The 21,553-nt window shown below is 37.6% G+C and overlaps 1 protein-coding gene across 2 annotated transcripts in view; it reads left to right on the plus strand.

The window, feature by feature from the left end:
- The window catches only part of RPRD1A (regulation of nuclear pre-mRNA domain containing 1A), a 46,419-nt gene that overhangs the window by 23,348 nt on the left and 1,518 nt on the right, over positions 1-21,553 (plus strand). Inside the window, exon 7 of one of the 2 annotated variants that reach the window (XR_014316799.1) lies at positions 14,481-14,677. Coding sequence is in view for 1 of the 2 variants with exons in the window: in XM_082752220.1 (XP_082608346.1) it covers positions 14,481-14,630 (150 nt within the window). In the remaining variant the exon portion in view is untranslated. Of the gene's footprint in view, positions 1-14,480; positions 19,599-21,553 lie in introns of those variants that run through there. The other variant, XM_082752220.1, reaches the window with a different exon arrangement.

Raw genomic sequence — 21,553 nt, forward strand, 5'->3', positions numbered from 1 at the left:
TGGCTGGGAGTAACGGTGGGATGGAGAGCTGAGCTAACTTGTGTGGGATTAGGAGGGTTACCTGTTTGTTTATAGGAATCAAAAAACATCATCAGTCACTAAACATCCTTTTACCACTGTGCACTGTACACTTTTCATCTTGAAAAGGTAGTGCTATTGAGGGTGAAAGTGTTTGCATGCAATAGGATGGAAGCAGTATTCCTCTGACAACATTAGTCTGAAGAGATGGTGTTTTGAGCTGCTTTCTCCAACTTGGCTAGCTGCTTTCTCATGCCTGTTTTCAGTATTAGCTGAAATCTTGTTGTTGTTCTTGTTTTTGTTTAGTTTAGTCTTTATCTTAGTGTATTTTCACAAAAACACCTTTCTGATTAATTTTCATTGTGAAGTTGACCTCACAGCGTGCTCTCAGTGCTATGGTACTTTAGAAATACATCATGAATTCAAATCGACTTGGAGAAACTTTCAAACAGCTATCAAATCAATTCCACTGGTCTATCAAGAAAATGAAGGAAAATAAGTTGTAGCTTTTTCTAAATGAAGAAAAACTTCGTTATGTGAAGTGGGATAGTACATATTTAAATGGGAACATCCAGGGGACACTTGAATGTCTAAGTGTTACACAGGAGATTTTAATGACTTGGGTTTTGCACTTGTACACACAAACAAAAACCAACACGAACAACAAACAAAAAGAAAAGCACTTCTTAGGCCAGTGAGAAGGGTATTTTTGAGGTGCATAGGCAGAAGAAGAAGGTAATGTGACTTTTTAGACAGAAAATTACATTTTTGATAGCAGTCATAATAAGTACTCTGAAATATAAATGACTGTTTAGAAACATTATCTGGTTCCAGATTCGGAGTAGTTTCTTGGTTCAAAAGTGATCATCAGTTCTCTCTACGTAGCTGGGCATGCTTGCCACAGCATTTTTAATCTCATTTTTAAGTGGGGGTGAGGGAGAAAACAAAGAAAGCAGAAGAATGCACATACTTTTAAAAGAAATGTTAGAAGTTGCAGTAGATGCACGTTGGAGGGCTGGAATATTAATCAGTATCATTAGCACAAGTCCTGAAGTTTTGAAGGTAGTCCATGAGTCCTTGATTTAGATGTAGACAACTGATGACTAATAGAAATCATTGTAAAATTAAGCCTTTGATCTGCTGCAATTTGAATGTTTCCTCTTTTTTCTTTTCTTTTTCTTTTTTTTTTTTTTTCTTGTATTTTTATTTACATATATAAATAAAAGCTTGTATTCAGCTCTATCTTCAAGGCCCTGCAAACTGCATGGGGAGACCTAGTTTTGCAAACAGCACATGCAGTGGTTTAAAGCTTTGCTGCACACAGAGTTTAAATGTGGGAAATGTGTAGTGGCTGCTTCGTCAGTTATTACATGGCAAGGGGATGTTCAGCTGTCAACGATGCAGAGCTGAAAGTTTGGTAGGAAATGTTTGAGCTTTGAGTTCACCATTCAAAATACTTCTATTTTGAAGTCGCTTCTGAAAATAACACATTAACAGCATGTCAAAAATAGCAGTAGAACAAAATGAAGAAGGTTGGAGAAGAAAGATGGTTGGAGAAACAAGATTTACATCTAACTACAGTCTTAGGGGTCAAGTAGATGCTTCCTTTGCTCTAGTTCCTCAAATGGTAGGCACTTACTATCCCTTTCCACTCCTAATAGCATTTTTTATTTCACCCTTTGTTTCTCTTAAGTCAATAGTATTCAGATAAGGTTCATTTTATTCCAGCCCAAATACTTACAGAGAGCATGAGACAGCAAAGGAGGTAGAAGGCTAATGGATTTGGGGGTTCAAGAGTTCTGCCTGTAAATGAGTTCCTTAATTCTGTGTGCAGTGTTGAGCTAATTGCAGCTTCTTTAAAATGAGCCTTTGAGCTGTCCTGATCTGAGTAAACGTAAGCTCTTCTGATTACGAGGACAGCAGAACTGCAAGATTAACGCTTTGTAATGTTTCAAACACAACATTTTAATGTAACTTATATCTAGGTTGCTAGTGACTACCGGAGCAGGAGGAATGATTCTGCGAGGGCAGAAGATAGGAATTCAGTTGTTTTCTGCATCACATCCTAATTCACTATTTGTAATTTGTACCATTGTGATATTTTTCTTCTATCACTTATTCTGCTTTTTCCTCGTGCTGCGGCCAGTAAGGAAATGCTGGGAATGTTGCATTCTTAGAGAATTTCCTCTTCCACCCCCCTTTCCACCTTGTTTTTGGTTGCCATCCTACATATCAAGACAATAGCGAAGCTGAATCGGGTGCTGTTTGTTGCCTAAGAGACCGCAGCATCAAGATAAAACCTGGTTAAATTCTGGAGGTGTTCTAGAAATGTAAAATCTCCCATTTAAAGCTGCTGTTATCTTATGGAGATAATTAATGTCTGTCAGCCATAGTGAACCATGGTCAGAAAGTGGTGGTTCATCCCTAAGGTCAGTATATTTGATAGATAAGCAAGCTGTGCTATCGTTGTGCTTAACTTCCTGCAGGGTTGCTTTGCCTACCAGATTCTGATAATCATTTAACATCCAGGAAAAAAAAAAATGCAACAACAACAGGGTTTTAGTTAAACTGATAGTTGATGAGTAGCTTCCAGCCGTATCTTTTCAGTCTTTCTCTCATTTATGATTCCATACTAACAAATCTAAGCAACAAGTGCATGACAGCCAGTAAAACGTTTTCTTCTTTCCCCATTTTCTGCCTTCTGTCCTAGGAAAACTTTTGTTGTTGGGGCTGGTGGTGGCAGCGGCATTTATTTATTTATTTTTATTTTTAAACCAGTGATAACTTAAGCAACCTTTCGTTTTAAACAGCTTAGGTATGAATATCGTGCCACTCTCATTAGCATTGCATACACTGCCTACTTAACAAAGCAGTTTAGCATACAGTCTCGAAAGCCAGGTATTTCTTGTGCTTGCTGTCACATGTAGTGAAATGAGTGCCGTTACCAGTAGAGAAACCCATCATTTGGCATAGAAAGATAGTGGGTATGACCTCTGCGGAGAGAATTAAATTCTGTCTATGTACATACCCATTAATTTGCTCTCTCAATCACAACACAGTTACTGAGCTTAGCTATGGCATTATCTGAAGATGCAGGAGTGACAAGGCCTTATTTATAATGTCTGTGGAAGAAACCAGGTGATCTTGCTAAGACATGTTATCTCAAAGCCTTTTTACCCCCAGGCTGAAAGACTGTAGAATAAAGCACAAAATGCTGTTGCAGGTACAAACCCAAAGCACAGTCACTGTGCACACTGGTTTGTGGCAGGGGAACCTGCGCAAACTGGCCGTGCTCCACCATCAGAGAAGCTGGCTGCATTCTACTGCAGTTTCTTCCAGTGCTCATCCACTTCCTTTTCAGACGTGTTCCTCTCAAGAATATGCTGTCTTCTGGATTTCTTACTGTGCCATCGTGCTGTCTCAAAATATGGATTGCAGCAAGACATTTGGTGTGGCCAGGCTACCCTCCAGAAAGTAACCTTTAAATCACCGCTCCTTTTGTTTTCTGACTCATCTGTGATTTATATGGACTGTTAATGTTTTTTCTTGCTGCAATGGCTGTAAGAGAAAGTCATTCCTGTGCTATTGAAAATGGAACAGGCTCTTTCTTATACAATTTTGGACCCCTTGTTCTCAGCATTTCCAGAAAGAAAGCAGCACCTATATATATTTTATCCTCCTGGCTGACTAGTCTCTTCTGCCACATCCCGAGAAGCGTCCAAGTCATTTTTGTGAAACGCAGAGATCTTCCTTTATTCACAAGCCCACAGTCCAGTAGATTTGTTATGCTTAATGCTAATTCTTGAGTCATAGAGGAATCCTTCTTTAATATCAGGCTAATCAGTGCTAGTAGGATTGGACTCCGCAGGATCATGCAACTGCTTTCGAGCCAAGTAGTTTTTATATATATGCAAAAAAAAAAAAAAAAAGTGTTTTTTTTTTTTCTTTCTTTTTTTTTTTTTTTTTCCCAAATCTTAAGATTCGATATGAAGAAGCTTCCTGTCGCTGTGCTGACTGGGAGCATCTCATTTATTCCATTTCTGTCCTCTGTACGCTGCTTACACTTCTACAACTTGGCAAATATCCTAGCCCCAAATCCTTGAAGCCATGCTGGATAACAGCCACTGTAGTCAGCTGAGGAATAATGTGCTTTTCATGCAACATGCTCAGGGAAACTGTGCTGCATGATAGCAGCTGTAGATTGTAACTTTACTCTTCTGTTCAACAGTAAAGATTAATTCTTAGGGCGATGAAGGTATTTCTATGTCTGGGCTGTAAAACAATCTTGATGACTTGAACTTCAATTTTGGAGTTGTCTGTAAGTATTTACAGTAGCTGCTCTTAAAAAGCAAAAGTAATAAAGATTGAGATATGTGATCTAGGTTTTAGCTATCTTTAGTTTTAAAATGCTGAGCACAAGCTCCAAATTTGCTTCATTAGATATAAGTGGTAAACGCTTAGCATTTAAATACGTCTTTTTATTATTACTTTTAGAAAACATAATTATGTGACTTAAGGTTTAGAGCAAGTGTATCTTCTGATGTGAGCAAGTGCCTATGTATCAGTAGGAGGAAGTTGCTTAAAAATACTGAACGTAATTAGAGCTCCAATAAAAACAGCAATCAGTAGAAATGTAAATGCGAAGATGAGCTGCAGTGAGGGACAGCGGGCAGGCTCACAGTCCAGCAGTGGGTGGGAGCAGTGCTGTACTCATCTGACAGCAATGCGAGGTCTGAACTTGCATTAAAACCTTGTCCATGGGAGGTACCACCTCCGCGTGCAACATGTGCAGCAGCAGCAAAGATTTCTCCCAAGCTGTTGCATACAGAATCATCTGCTAAACTGTGTTGCCGGATTTTTCAAGGCACGTGTGTGTTCAACAATACTTTTTCTTCCAATAATCAAGTACCCAGCAGAATTTTAGGCTACGTTACACAGCTTTTGCCATATTGCATGACAAACTTTCTCCTCCACGGTTCAGTTTGTTGGACTTGTTATGAAGTATGCCCTGCACTGTTGCAACTTTCAGCGTAGGTTTTAAAGACTGTTGTGAAGGGGATTTTTTATTTCAGCGTGTCTTTGCAATACCAAGAATGTGCCAGAGCTCCCCGGTGTGACCAAGGGCCTCATCCAGCCTGCACAGCCCCTTCAGCTTGCTGTGCCTGGATAACTTGGTTTTCCACTCAGGTGGCCTTGCAAGGTGCGAGTAGAGAGATTACCTTTTGCTTTACAAGGTGAGGCCTTCCAAAAAAAAAAAAATATATATATATATATGTATTTTTTGATTACATAGTGACTTCTACAGTTGCTCTTGAAGCCTGCATCTCAAGATTTGGTGCAAGTCTTTGTTTTATCATAGATCATGGTTAAATCATTTACCATAACCATACCTTGGATTTAGAGCTCTTTGTTATCACGTTTCCCCTTTTACACAGGGCCCTTTGCGTGAGAGTTGCACTGCAGAGTGAAAGCAAAGTGACATACCCATGCCTGACACTCAAGCCCCTTACCTCAGAGCAAGTCAGAAACACGTACCACATACCCATGTATACATTAGTCATAAACTGGTCGTGTCCAGCAGACCACAAATCTTAAAACATGCACTGGCAGGTTGGTTTGGCTGTGCCCTAGAGCTTCCCAAGGCAGCATGCTGGCAGAGAAACCAACCCTGTTAACTCTTGCCTGAAATTTAGACTTGCTGGTTTTCTTCCCCTTGATGAAAGTCCCAGAAGACCCAGTCATCAGATCCTAGGCTTAGTTTATTTTTGTCTTTTTGTTTCAAACTCAATGTTTGTGAGACGTATGAGACATTGTGAGACATAAGGATGTGGGGTCTTAGGGACTGAATAAGTAGAGTAAGAGATGAATAAGTATTTTTAAAATTCTTAAATGGTCCTAAATGACTTGTAGATTTGTCTTCAACTTGCCAAAAATTGAAGGGTAACCCCCTTATTCAGCAAGAGTCAAGCCTACGTTGCTACTTCAGTTCTTGTTTTCTCCTCAGGGAATTTAAAGCTTTCCTCAGCAGAGGAATGAGGCAAATGTAATTATTTATTTTGTAGTGTGGACCTCAAATCTGATTAAAAAACAAAAACAAAACAAAGCAAAGAACCTCTTTTCTACTTCCCTAAGGGATAGTAAGGAAAAGCACAGTTTAGAGGATTGTAATTTTTTATTTGAGTTTGTAGAAATGAAAGTAGAGATGGAGTTGTTCTGGAGCCTTTGGTAGAAATTTAAAATAGCATCAAGCTTCTGAGAGTGGATTTTGTATGAATAAGAAATTTGGAATGTCTGCCATAAAAAAGAAGAAAACAGGAAACTAGGTAGTGTACTACGTGACTTGCATACTGATATGCAAGAAACACACGGCAAAACAAGGAATTTAAGCTATTTACTACTTTGTATAATTCAATTTTTTTCAACACCATGAAAACCAAAGAATTAGTTTAGGAAATGCAGTAAGGGAACCAATGAAAAATAATACCAGAGTCTACTACATAATCAGAAATCTCAGTCCTTGGAATCTTTAACAGAAAGATCTGAAACTTGAAACTTTGCAATGACTCTTCCCTGTCTTTCCCTCCATTCCAAAATGACCCATTTTTTTAAAAAACAGGATGTGAATGGAAAGAACTAAATAATCTTTTCCATTACTTGCAGTTTAACTCTGCAACATGTCTATTGAATTACTCCGATTTTTTTAGAGACACCTTAGTGATTAATTATTTAGTTATTTTAACAACATTTAACGGTTTTATCCTAATGACCTGATCTTCAAAGGTCATTTACCCATGACTGGATAGAAATCCAGACCTACAACACAAACAAACAAACAGAAAACCCACAGGTGACTTGAGCTTTTACATAAACAAGGGCAATCATTTTAAAGACCTTTTTAACAAAGTACAGGTGGCTTGAATGGATGAAAGATGCTTTAAAGAGCTAACGCATTTTAGATAGAAATGACTGCTAACCTTTGATACATGTTTTCTTTCATCAGTGGATCACAGAAAGATGTGCATTAGTGGGGTTATTGCTAGCTGTAGGCTTTTGGAAGGAAAATAGTTCATAATGGGAAAGAAAACTTCAGGAAAAACACTGTAAATGTCTTTTTAAAAAATGTTCTTTATTTCTTCTTTGTCCTACTTTCTGATGTTACTTTTTCTTCTGTTTCTTTATTTTTTATTTTTTTTTTACCCTGGCAATCTCTTTTTGTGTCCTTTTAGTTTTAAAATACAACTAGTTACATGAGCAATTCGGAGTTGAGGAAAACATGTAAAAAAAAAAAAATAAATGGGTGGGTATGCCAAATTTGCTGCCTAGAATTGTCTTTTTTTTTTTTTTTTTTTTTTTCTTTTTTTCTTGCAGCTCCTCCACGCTCTTAACTGATTTTAGTTCCCTTACACACAACTTTCTCATTAATTTAATAGTAAAGCACCGTTGTTTGTTTGTTTGTTTGTTTGTTAAATGATGGAATTTTATACCGGTTGTTAGGAAAGATTTTTCTCCTTTCTTGTTGACTGTGAATTGCAGTTGCATTTTTGCCTCATATGTAGTAGAGTTTGCATTACATGTTCCCAAAGGACATTAGAGGGGCAGTTTCAAGAATACCTACTGCTGCTGTGTAGTATTTCCATTCCACCCAGTCCTACCTTTCACACACTCCCATACCCATCACTGAGCTGTACATTTGAAGCATCTTTTTCACACTCATGAAAGGAGAGAAAAACAAAATTACTATGCAGTCTGTTTTACACATGCCATTATTAGTCACATAAACTTCAGTTTCATTTCTCAAGTGATGCTGAGCTCTTTCAACTGCCATTAAAGTAAATCAGACTCCTGAGCGCTCATCTTTCAGCTGCCACTAAATCTTTAGAACCCACGTCTATAAAATGGATGTATCAGCCTACTTAATGAAATTGTGCGATGAATTGACACGTATAATAAGATGTCTGGCTGATCAAATTTACTGATATACACACATTGGATGACCCCCTGGCATTTCTTGGCTTATTTTGAGAAGCACTCTTTAAAATCTGTTAAGAAATAGCCATATGCTCTTCAGGTAAGACTTTTCTGGAGTCGTATGGTGGTTGTCCTTCACAGCAGTTTCTTCAGGTTTGATAGAAGTAGTTTATAAAATGGGAAATTAAGAAGGAAGTTGAAAAAAAATAGTTTGAAGAGCTTGTTGAAGATGTCCTAAGATCAGTTTTGTACAGATAGTCCCGCACTGGTAGGCCAACAGTATTTGGTTCAATTGTAGCAGAAAGTCAAGGTCCTCCATCTATATTACTGATGTTTATTCCACTTGAAATACAGTGAATACCCAATCTCAGGTCAGCAGAACACTTCTAATTCACGTACTTCTCATTGATTTTTTATTTTATTATATTTTATTTTTTTTGCCTTGCTCACAGGTTAATATTTAGTGGCTTTATAGTGCAGTTGCAAAAATTGTGTATATTACCTTGCTTTAAATTTGCTGCTGCTTAGATTAGACTGCTACTATTACTTACCGTTGCTGCAATAAACCTAGGTCTCACTACTTCTACTTTATATATATATGCCTCTGACAAAAGAAGAGATAAGGACCTGAAACATTTGTCTCTTGGCCAGCTACAGATAAAACCCCTACTTAGGAAGGAGAACTGCTGCTTTTGTTTTCAGATTTACTTTTTGTATCAAAACCAGTTACTTGTAATTTTGGCTTCACAGAAATTTCATACGCTCAGATGTCCATTTGTCTCCATTAAATAATGAACATCAAAGTCCCCGTTTTTGCAGTTGGACACCCATAGCATTGGCTTTAGAAAGATGAATTGCACATATGGAATTTGAAACTGAGACCTTTGTAATGACCTGCACATAATGGTTACATGAAAAGAGGAATGTGTGTGATACACAATTTGTACAGTTCAGCTACTTGGTACAGTAAATACTTGAGCCTGAGGACTTTACACAGCTGTTCCTAAATATATTGTGAAGGACATGTTTTTTCCAATAGACCACAAAAAACTGTCAACAAAAAATCAATTTGAAGTGGAACCGTGATTTCCTTTAATTTGGATTTCTTTCAGATTTGTTTTTGAGTAGGTGAAACTTTAAGAAGCTATCTTGAAGCCTGAGGCCATTTCATTTTTATTTTCAAAACTATTCTATTTTAACCCATGTGTGTCTTAATCTGTAGAGTATCTGCTTGAATATTTGAGCTCAGTTGTGTAAAATTTTACAGAAGTGCCTGATTCCTTGTCATCAGAAATTCTGCAGAACCTCATGCTATTAGCCAACATTTGAAATGTAAGAATTTAGTGTAATTTAAGCATCTCTTGCAAGTAGGTACTTTCAAGTTTATTATAATGTCTAAGTTTTGAGAGAGATAAAAGTCTCATATTGGATGATAAAACACCAAGACCAAATTTAACTTCAAGTAGGCATTGTGAGGAACTGCTACTCATATCTGTCATCTTCAAATGCTTTCAGTTAAATTACTGTCCTGTAACAGATTCTCTAATTAAATCAGTATCTTAAAATAGTAATTTATTTTATAAATTAATATATGTTACTTTGGACCTTATCTGATAGAGTGAAGGTAAATATAAACTAAGTAAGCCTGGTGATACAGCCTGTAATTAAGCCTACATGTCCCTGTTTGGACCAACTTTTTTCCAACACAATTAATCTTCAAGAATAAAGTTTATGTAATAAAACAATGTTAAAAACAACAACAACAAGAACTTTAAACCTTTTCTTTGAGATGACATTAATGTTATTTCTCAAAGCATTGTGGTGTGGGGAAGCTATTCTTTCTGTCAGGGACATGGATTTTGTTATACTAATGGAAATCAACCTGAATTTAATGAAATTACAAGGCTTTAGGGAAAAAAAAAAAAAAAAAAAAGAAAAAAAAAAGTCTTTTAATATGCACATCAGAGGCTTCTTAGACATCACTGACTTCCATGAAGAGCTTTCCTGCCAGAGTTTCTTTTCCAGCTTGGGCTAAAGAAGACTTCTGTGATTGCAGCTATAGATGGCTACAATCTGCATGAGCTGACCATGGGCCAAGTGCCTGGTGTGAGAGCTGAACACTTCTGTGGGTGGGTTGTCCTTGGTTCCCGTGAGTCTAAGTAATGTGGAGGTGAAGCCAATGGGTTTGAGTGTGCAGAACTTGGACAAGTGTCTGTAAACGTGGTACCAGAGGCCACAGAGGTTAGGAAGGAGTCTAGGACTAAATGTTACAGTAAGGAATGGAGTAGGGGACAGGGCCTGGCCATGGGAGGAAAAGAGATCAGCTGGCTGAGAAGTAAGGGAGTGACGGGTCAGAAAAATGTAACGTCATGTAGGATTGAAATGGGAGGAACTGAAATTTATTTGGACAAAGAGAATGGGAGCAAAAGGTGGTATGAGGTGAGAGAGAAATGGAGATACAGTGTAGGCAGAGAACAGGGACAGGCTGAGTAAAAAGGACTGGGGAGAAATAGGTGGAACTGGAACCAGGAGCAGCTAAACCTATAGACAAAGTAATAATTGTAGACTGGGATTAGAGGGAGGAATTCAGACATGGAGCCAGAAAGGAAGGAAATCAGAACAGTTAGGCAAAAAACAATTGTGAGTGTATTGGGTGAGAATACAGGCATGACGGTGGGGTGAGAGGCACCAAACAGCCTTGCTGGACAAATACATTGGTTCTGGGAACAGTATTTGAGGAATAGAGTCGGAGACCAAGGGTCAAGACTAGGGTGAGTGAGGTTTGAGACCCAAGTTTATGTTGGAAGGAGCTGGACAAAGATGACTAGATTGGGACCACTGTGAAGGATTTTGCATTTCTGTCATTCACCCTTCAGATGGGAAATGTTCTGGTAAAGTACTTTGTTCCCATTTACTACTGCTGCAATCAGAAACACACAGTTTGAAGATCTGCAGTGGTACCAGTTAATGGTACCATCTATGACAAAGTCATTTAAATCCCGAGATGGTCACAAATTTAGTTTGTGGGTTTCAAAATTCTGAGTTCATTGTTTCCTGTTGCTTCATTAGCACACAAGCTGAGGAGTCTACGATATTTTAAGTTAATTTTAAAAAATGTGATTTGAAGTGTTACGTTCTTGGTAATTTTCAGCACTGGGAAAAATCCAATATTCAAAATTAGAGGATGCATTTGACTTTGATTTCTCATTTCCTGCCCAAAGAAGTTTCCTGAAGAATTAGTTATGTTTACGAATGGTGAAGTATGCCATCAGCAAACCTGTAAGGATATTGGTAGATCTGTGTACAGAGCAGAGTCTGAATAGCATGCAGTAAGCAATGCCTGAGGCAATGCGTAGAACAAGAAATGAACAAAGCAGTCAGAGGCTAGCTTGTAGGGCCATTTACGCCAGTTGTGGTAAGGCCTAATGACAAACTGATGTAAGGTTCTGACGTATGGCTAAGTTGCAGAAAATAGAAAACTCATTTCAAGTAAAAAGGGCAAAATTATAATGGAAGGTTATCCAAGTCACTCCTTCCCTAAGCTTGTCACGACTGTCCTCGATTTTTCAAAATTTTTTTTTGTTTTGTTTTCTTTTTTTTTTCTTGTGTGTGTGTGATGCACATAAATGTATTCAGACTCTGTTTAGTGCTTTAAATGCTAAGCTGTTCTGGGATTTCATTCAACCTTAGCACTGACAAATAACATGAGTCCTTAATCATGTGGGTGAAGGATGTGAGCCATGGCAGGTTTTTAAAGACAGCACAAAATTTAGCCCAGCTATTACATTTTCTGGATCGATAGAGAGGCTTGCCTGGCTCCTATCGTTCTAGCTGCCAGTCTTCCATGCACAAATACCCAGGCTGGGTGAGGCGTTATATTTTAATAAGGAGGAGCCTATAAATAAATTCTGTGTGTCTGAACTTTTAAAATGTCGATATCACATGCTGCTTGCCTTCGTCTGAGCCTTTGAAGATTGCTAGCAATGCCTGTGCTGTTCAGACAGCCTGTGAGAAGCATTTGCTCTGAGACACAGCACCCGTGTCGGCACCTGAGCCTGAAAGGTTGGAACTGGCCTGGAAAGTCAGGGATCTCAGTTCTAAATCTGATCTTACCAGCCACAGATGCCTCTGTATACTCATGCCCTGAACATTTGAAAAGCCTTTTTATCTTTTTCTTTATATTTTTTTCCTTTGTGTAATGAGAGTGTTGCTTTCCACCTTACCTTTTTTCTATGGCTGATGAGTGCAGATTAAATATTTGTGTTTTCTGTGTATCTTCTATTCTTGCTTTGCAATCAAGCCTTTTTTTCTCTCCCTTTGCTATGCATTAGTATTTTGATGCTTGCCATAGTGTTAGTGATCAGATGAGAGATCAAAGTCATCTTAATGCTGAAAAGGGAAGGCGTACTCATTAAGTTCCAAGTGGTTTTAGCTGTAGCCCATCTGTAAGATAATTGTAGAAACTCTCTATCAAAATCTGTTTCAACCTATTTCAGTTGAAAGGGAAAATATGATATGCAGGGCACAGCCTGTTTGGGCTTCCCACGTTTTTACTATTCATGATGAGTGTGGTATCTGTTCAATCAAAAATTATTTGGCTTTTTTTGCCTGGCACTTACTTGATAGAGAAATGCTGTTGATCTAGATGTGGAATCTGTAGATTTTAGCATTAGTTTCACAAAATATTACATTTGACGCTGGCAAGTAATGAAAACTGTAGTAATCAGTGGGATTCTAATTAGCAAAATAAGTTGTTCTAATCATCTCATAAACCTGCTCTTATGACTGGTAGTGCCAAAAATTATTGCTTGAAAGTAGTCTTATCTTAGGCCACTGAAGGAATTAAAGTGAATTTAATTCTGTACGTCAAGTTGCCCACATATCCCAGGAGTGAGGTTCTCCATAGGCAGCCAGCAACGCAAATTATGCTCCCTGTGGCAGGAGAAAACAACATGCTTCTGCTTGTCCTTGTCTGTCTGAAGTAAATAGCTTGAATCTAGCCTTGTTTACACAGGGGTAATTTGAAGTGTATGTTAAAATCAACATAATGAAAGTGAAATTGAAGTTCTCCAGCAGGATTTCTGTAGTTAGGAGCCTCAGCGGTGTGGGTAAATGGTTGCTCAGTTGCACAGCATCCAGCATTTCCAATGGAGCAAAAATACTAGAAGCGAAGCCGAGATATCCCCATTCCCAGTCTTCTGTTTTAATTGCTGAGTCACACCCCCAGCATATAAGTTGGACAAAAAGGATGTATATACATGTGCACAGTATTATGATAAAAGAATAAAGGCTGTACATATAAATATTGTTTCTCTTGAATTCCTGATGTCTGCCTTCCAGCAGTCAAGGACTACTTAGGTAATGACAGGACTATATCAGCAGCCATCAAAATATATAAGCAAACCCTTTCAGAACTGACCTTTTCAGAATGATTTTACATGGAATTAAACTCTAAAAAAAAAAAACAGCTTTGAAATACCTCAAAACTGCTCAATCCCTATGTTTTTAAAACCCTTTCAGACATGCTCATCAGTCATGAAAACTGATCATCTTCAGTGATTTCTAGAATGGTTTTGAGAGGGGCAGGGAAATTATGGTGCTCTGGAGGAGGTGAATCTCCATACCCAAGGGGGAGAAATGTCATGGAAAAGCAATCTCTACAATTACCAAAATTGTATAAAAATTACACTCTGTAGCTTTTAGTGAATTCTAAAGCCCTATATAATTTTTGATATATTCTAGTCTTGTAGTAATACTAAAACCTTGACCCGATTTTTTCAGTGGTCTCCATTTCTAACAAGGTACAAGGACTAAGCTTTGACTGCCCGTGAGTGTGCGTTGTGCTGTAAAGGTGTTGGTCAGGGCAAAAAGGCAATGCTGGTATATGGGAGACCAAATTTCTCAGAGCATGCGCCTTGGTGAGAAAAGGAGACACACTGTCAGTAATATTGATCGAGCTGATATTCACTAGGCAACAAGTCCCAGCTGAAATTTGTATGGAAAATGCTGGATGTGAGAAATGTGATGTTACTATGGAAATGATTTATTATCAGCAAAAGGGAAGCTTAATGGAGCCAAGCAACTGATAATCTCATTTAAGGCACATTTCTGGTTCTGGAGTAAAGTCTTGAGAAAATGTAGCTGGTAATGTGCATGTTTGCCTAGCATCACACTTCGAACCTATGAAGGGGTGCTGATTTGCTGCTTCACAGTTCTTCGTGGACAGAGAATGTATTTGGCTAGGATTCAGCTGATTCACCACTCAAGAATTAACTGCTGAAATGAGATTTTAGTATTTTTTATGTTGGTTGGTTGGTTGGAGGTTTTTTGTTTGTTTTGTTGTGTTTTCTGCACTAATATTGGGTTTAATACCAAATACCTGCGAATGGTCAGCTTGGTAGGACATATGCAGCTGACCATTTGTTAGGACATGTGTTAAGTGCAGTAAAAAAGGGGATGGTATTTATTTCATGATGAATCCTTCTCCCTTACAGGAATACAAACGCAAGCTCGCCAGAGTGTCCCAAGTACGGAAAGAACTCAGGTCACGCATCCAGAACCTGCCTGATCTCTCTCGACTTCCCAACGTCACGGGCAGCCACGTACACCTGCCGTTTGCAGGAGACATCTACAGTGATGATTGATTAGAAGAACGCCCTTCCATAACCTCTACTTTTCTGTGAAATGAGGGGTAGGTCAGACTGATTGGTACTCTTGTAGTATTATTTTTGTATATTGTTGGAGAGTGTCAGTAAAATACTCTAATAATTTATAAAAAAAAATGGTTTAAAAAGTTGATTTGTTTACTATTTTATTGGCGAGTGAACATAAGGGTACATTTATAAAAAGTGTCGTCTGCATCTAATACATTAAAGAATGGGTAATTATCTTTTGTACAGATTTTGGTTGGGTGCGCTGTAAAAAACATGCTAAGATTTTTCCTATGTACCCTATATTTAATGTAGATCAACATGTAATCAAAGCATACTTCTAACTTGAGACATTTCAGTTGCTAGTGAGGGAATGAAACATGGAAATCAGAAGTTTATGTCTGCAAGAAAGTTAAGACTATTTAATGCGAAGTTAAAAGTAATCCTACTGTCCATTACATTTAAAATACCCAATCTCAAAGCAAGTCAGGTGGTTTATTTTGAAGTAAATGTTAGAAACCAGTTTTGTATTGGAAAACATAAATCATGTTACACAGACTACATCTTTGAATGACTCAAAATGTTGCAATATGTTAGTGTAATTTAAAAGTCAGTGTAAGAAACTATACAATTGACCATTTTAATTAGGCTTCAAAATTGGAACTTTTCTTGTTACAGCTGCTTAGTTTCTAAATTGAGGGACCATTCATTTGTACTCTAATCCGTTTCTGGAACATCCATCTCCATCTAAAAAGGTTAATCCCAGAAATGCAAAGCCATTTTACAGCTTTAATTAAATTGAAAGGTCATTCTCTGAATGATCCCAATTGTTAAATGTCCATTACTAAATCCGACAACCCTATACACAATCTATACATGCAGTAGCATGGTTCAGCCAGGTTGTAAACAGTATAGAAGCTTTGGGCCAAGCCACCCCCCTCCACTGAGAAACCCCAGAGGCCAGTATAGGCTTCCAGCCCCCCTAGCTCCAGCAAACATTTCTAGATCTTGATGGTCTTCTATCATGAGGAAAGGAGGAGACAGTTCAGGACTGTGTATAAGTTAAACCGTGGAAATTTATTGCTGAGTGTTTTTTTTGTTTGTTTGTTTGTTTGTTTGTTTGTTTTAACAACCCTTTGCATGGCATGAATGTGATATTTGTTTCAAGGTAGCCAAACCTGTGAAAATTCCTTGTTTCTATACTATGCACCAGCTTTTAATTTCACTTAAAAACCTAAAGATATAGACAGGCACCTAAAGGATTGCCAGAAAGCTGAGGCTTTTTGGTCAATTGAAATTAGGCACTCAGTTGTTGAGGAGTGATTTAAAAATGTCTACCTGTACCCTTTGGCATTTAGATAACCTTAAAAACCTAGTCAGCAAGTGTGTTGAGTTGGATGGATCATCTGAGTATTTAATGATAACATTTTGTTCATGGGTTTGCACTTGTCAGACATGGTTTTGCGTCATTTAAGTTCAGAGGTTATGGGTCTAACACTCCTTTTCACATGAAAGCAAACTTTTAAAAATAATCTATACTTGTTTTCAAAAACTGCAATCATTCAGAATAGTCCTGGAGTGAAATTGTTGAAGCTAGGTAGTAATTTGTCACTTGTGTTTGACCTCTATAGGGGCAGTCCCTAGAATACTTGCTGTATTCTACGTGAAGAAAGCTCTGTCTCTTTAAAATAGTCACACTTACATGTAAGCACCCCAGTCCAATTAGCTTTTCTCACAGAAGACATGAATGAGACCTCAGTTAAGTAGAGGAAAATAAGTACAAGCTTTGGCCTAGCATTCCGTAGTATGCAATGTAGAATATTAACGTCATCAAAAATTCTGACTGTCGGGTAGGAATGCTGAAAATATCTTACCTGAGCTCACTGACTGTCTAAAATTTGTAACTATAATTAATTCAGAGGAGTGTTTCTTTAGTTCAGATTTAATATGTAAAAATAAGTAACACTTATGGCCATCTTTTCCTCTTGCATTTATGCTAAGAAAATGAACATCCAGATGCAGTTTACATATTAAATATTTCTGTTCTAATGTGTTAAAACTCAGCTCATAAATTTAGAAATACATATATGTGCATTACTGCTGCAGCTAAAGTTCAGCTTTGCTAAAGAATAGCATCAAATTAGTTATAACAGTGCAATCCATTAAGAACTATAAAACAAATCATAAACCAAGAAGGAATAATAGTGCATTTATTGTTGAATCTCATTCAGGGATTTCTGAATTTGTTACCCAGACATGATTCTAAGTGCAGTGGCATGGCTTGCTTAGAGTCCATTGAAGGATCTAAGTCATGGATACTCAAAGCTGTAGGGAATGTATTAAGCTTAAATAGCTTTTTGCTACCATAATTAAGAACAATTATAAAAAATAAAGCTGAGTGCTGGATTTCCTTGATCTCTCAAGAGAATTAAAAAAGACACAACACTTACTTCACTAGGCTCGTTTTTCCTATTCATACCATTATCTTTGTCATAATGTTGCTTATCTACAGATAATGTAGAGCTGATGAAAGAATGAGGAAAAATCTCAATGTTTTCTTGGTGTATATAAGTTTTAATTTTGAGAGAGTGCTATTTTCTGGATGTATTTTTTCTTTATTGCGATAATTGTTTACTTCAAGGAGTATTTCATAGCTGGGTTTTTGGAAATTGTCTCTCAAAATTCGTTTGGAAAAGAGGACTTGCTGAAGGGAAATGTCACTCTTATAGCAAGTGTTATATATTAGTGGCTGAAGGGTACTTTTTTTTTTTTTTTCTATGGGAAACGCATCATGTATCAACTAGTTAGAAGATTTATATTGTAGCTGTAGTAGTATAGCAAGAGGTAACATGGTATGATACAAATGCAGCCCTGTAGTGTCAAAAGATACCTCCAAATTCTCAGGTTCCAAAGCTTATTGCATATACGTCTGACATCTCAGGAAGAAAAGAGTCTGGGTGGGGAAAGAGTGAGTGCTTGGGAGCTAAAAGGGGGAGAAAATGTCTGAGTGGAAACGAGAAGCAAAACAAATGTCAATGCTTGTCAAAACAGAAATCACAATGTGAAACTGTGAGCAGCACAGTAATTACCTGTAGCTGGGGTGATACAACAGAACTGCTTTGGGGTGTTGCAACACTGGGGAACTGTGTGTGTGTACCCTGCCCATCTCTTCTAACATGGTCTGACTGTACCCAAACCAGAATGCCCACCTTACAAATTACATAAATAGCATCTGAACATTTTGCAGCAAATAATAATAAGCATAATAATCCGATTATTCGCTTCACTATATTGCACTTTTATTGAGCGTTCTTTGGAAAAAAAATAAAAAAAGACAATCCTGCAGCTCTTTGCCATATGAGAATGCTTACCTTGGAGGTCACTGGGACTGCTTGTATACTCTGGGGGCTGCAGGATCAAGCTGTATTTTTGCAAACTGTTTTGAAAACTACCCAGATCATTACCCCACTTCTCCAGTTTCAAAAATAAACGTGGAGCCCTTAGTTACAAAAATAGTCGTTCTTAGAAATTGTGTTTCATTGCTCCTTTTGAAAATTAAAGCATACACTGCAGTAACGTTAGTTTGTCTGTCTCACTCAGGTAACGTTTGTAGTAATACATTGAAGCACCTCAGCTAATCCCTAGGAACACAACCCAGACTACATGCTTAATATGTATTTTATCTGAGTAGTCTTCTGAATGTCAAACTGAGAGCTTTCATTATAATAAAATTACATTCCTCTTTTCCTGAAGTTTAAAAAGACATTGTTTTAGTATTTTCGACAGGCTAATATTCCTCTCCTGAGCCAGTGGCAGCTCAGTCTGGTAATTTAGTGATTACCCAAAATACATACTTGGGATGCGGTAGTCCCCTGCACAGATGAACATGGAGATCATGCGTAGGCTTGATTGGCCCTCTACACAAGAGCTGGGTTTTGAAACGTGAACAAACTGATTCCTGGCTTTTCTACTGTGGAAAGGTTAGTGAAATAGCAAACCAGCATGTCTAAAGTGTGACTGTTACACTGATAAATATTTAGGGCCAGTTCTGCTTATTGCTCATGCATATAATCACACTGAATATTCCTGCAAGTAAAGAAAGCAGATTCAAATGTACTGTCTGGAGTGGATTTTTATTTTTTTTTTTCATTTTAATGAATGACCAATTTTGTCTCAGCTCCTATTTCAGTGTGTCATTTATCTTGATTAAGTAGTAAATCTCTTCCATCGTGTTATTTAGAAACCTAATTCTGATTTCATCTTTACAACATTTAAAGTATCCTACTAAGCATGATGTTTTTGTGGGAATTTGCAGAAGTTCAATAGCACTCTTGTTACTTGTTTGCAACAGAAATAGACTCATTTGTTAAAAGCTAACAAGAAAAGTTTGAAATGTAAAGATGTTTCATTATTGTGCTCTTCTGACAGATTGTGTAATCCTTGTGTAATTTATGTCCTTAAAATAACACCTGTATGTATGCTCTTTCATATTTAATAGAATAAAACATTGTTGTAAAAACATCCATGAAATCACTGTTTATTGCTTGCATATTCGATCTCATTTTGTGCATTGGTCTTAATGTAAGCTGCTCCCTATACCTAAGAGGAAACCAAAATCACAGAGCGACGCTGAGGAAATGATCAATACTAATTTTGAAGTTTGTTACTCTCTGTATTTGTATTTTGTACAATAAACTGAAATTTTTCAATGAGGAAGCAGTGCATTAAGAAGTCTGGGGTCATATCTCTGAAGCTGCAATTTTTTTAAAAAGAAATATTGCTGATATACCATCAGGTTTGGCCAAGTTTTTTGTCACTTTGGGAGGGAGGAAGGGTTGGGTTTGAGGTACTGTTTGTACTGTTCCAGTCCAAGGTTCCCAATATACAAAAATGTGAAAATGTCTCAAAATGGTTTCAAAATAAATAAGCTTTCACTGAGGTGGTTATTTTAATCTAATTTTTTGTAACATTTTCAGCATGGTGTTATCATCCTATTAGTATCAAAGGTAATGCAGTATAATTGCATGAGTAGAATTATATGAGCTGGGAAATACTAACTCTCAATCCATAATTAAATACTTGTACCCAGAGGTGCGTGCCTAATAGTGAAACTTCCTGGGTTTGCTTTACAAAGTCTTGATAAAATTCTGGCCTCACTGGTATCGGTGCCTTTTCTTCTTGACACAGAGAGATGTTCTAGCTCTTCACACGTAAATGAGTAACCCTGCATGGCAGGTGTTTGGCAGGGGGGCTCAGTGACAGTCTGCTGTTGCTGCCAGCAAAGCCTTGTACAGGGACGTAATCTACTCTGAAGCGTGCATCAGATTATGTATATGTGTCTATGTATGTATATATACACAACTGATGTGTTTGTGTATACATACACACGCATATGCATGTAGTCCGGACACAGAAATATATATATTTATATGTATATTATATATACACACATTCTTAGAGGCTTAAGAATAACATAAAAGCACTTCAGATGATAAAAAAAATATCAAAACTACTTCTGCCTGGCATTTGGAAGTATATTTGTAAACCAAGGAATGGCACATACTTACTTTTCCCCATGGTAATGTAAATTTAATATCTTGCAACAGTGATTCTTTATAAGAATGCATCTGAACTTCTCTGACAACTCCTGCTGTCAGTCTACACAGAAGATGTGGTCTGGAGCATTAACAAATACCACGTTGCAGCAGAATTACATCTGGCATGCAAAATACCTGAAGCTCAGTGCCTGCCATGCACAAGACCCTTTTTGGGGCATGTGAACTTCAGATTAACTCGTGGGTTTGTGGACAGATCACCCATTAGTGGCTGGACCACATCAGTTGTGCCCCCAGAGCATGTCTTACCTGCTTTTATCCATAATCTGTTGTTTTATCCCAAAGAAATGTCATTGACATACTCTGAGACCATTCAGTGTTGAATAAAAAGCACAGTGAAAAGGGGCGGTTGGGGAGATAAGCTTCAAAACCATACTCTTGATTTGACCTAAAACATTTACGTTGGTGCACCTTGCACTAGCATATACATACCCATGCTGTTTTTGCATGAGCCTCACAGGAAGCAGAACAGGAGACTACCTAATGCACATGCTTTAAATATAAAAAATTATTCTAAAATGTTTTACAAATACATTTTTGTAATACAAATTCTCCATCACCAAGATGGCATTATTTTTACGCAGGACTAGATCATAAACATTGTAACAGATGGCTTAATACAAAGTTCTACACCAAAATGGTTTAACTAACTCCAAGGTTCACATTTCGATCCAAGAATGACAGTTAATTAGATCGTACCTGCATGTAAGAAACCAACTGGTGAACCTTTGAAACCTATTGTGTAAGTGTATAGGAAATATAAAAAGGTTACTTGCTGGCCTTTAACACATTTGCCAGACATTGCAACAAACTATTCTCTCCTGCCTCCAATTGTTTTTAAGTCTGTCAGCTTGCTGGTCCTGTTTCCTAAATGGTGCTCACTGAAGCTGAACATGCTTATTAAAATAAACTGAATGTGCTATTTATCAAGAGGGAAAAAAAATGTTAAAAAAGGGAAAACAGATCTTTAAGACCAAGAATTTAAATGTTTTTTACTGGTAGATTCTCTTTTCAGAGGGGAAACCATACGCATGCTTTGCAGAACTTTCACTGCAGACTCCACGCAGAACATAAACCCGGCCCTGAACAGCAACTTTCTGCTGTCCTATCTCCCCTCTGTGCAAACTGAACACACAAAATCTGACACTAGAGACCGCTTTAACCTTAACAATCTAACTCACACCAAAGTGTTTTGTCTGCAACAAGTTGACTACTGGGCAGTGCAAGCACAGCTTTCCAGACCAAAGTTCAGGAAGGAAGGAATTGTGGAGCCTGGTGCCTGACAAGGCTGAAAGACAGCTC

The sequence above is a fragment of the Aythya marila genome, assembly GCF_965140915.1.
Source record: "Aythya marila genome assembly, chromosome: 2".
Lineage (NCBI taxonomy): Eukaryota > Metazoa > Chordata > Aves > Anseriformes > Anatidae > Aythya > Aythya marila.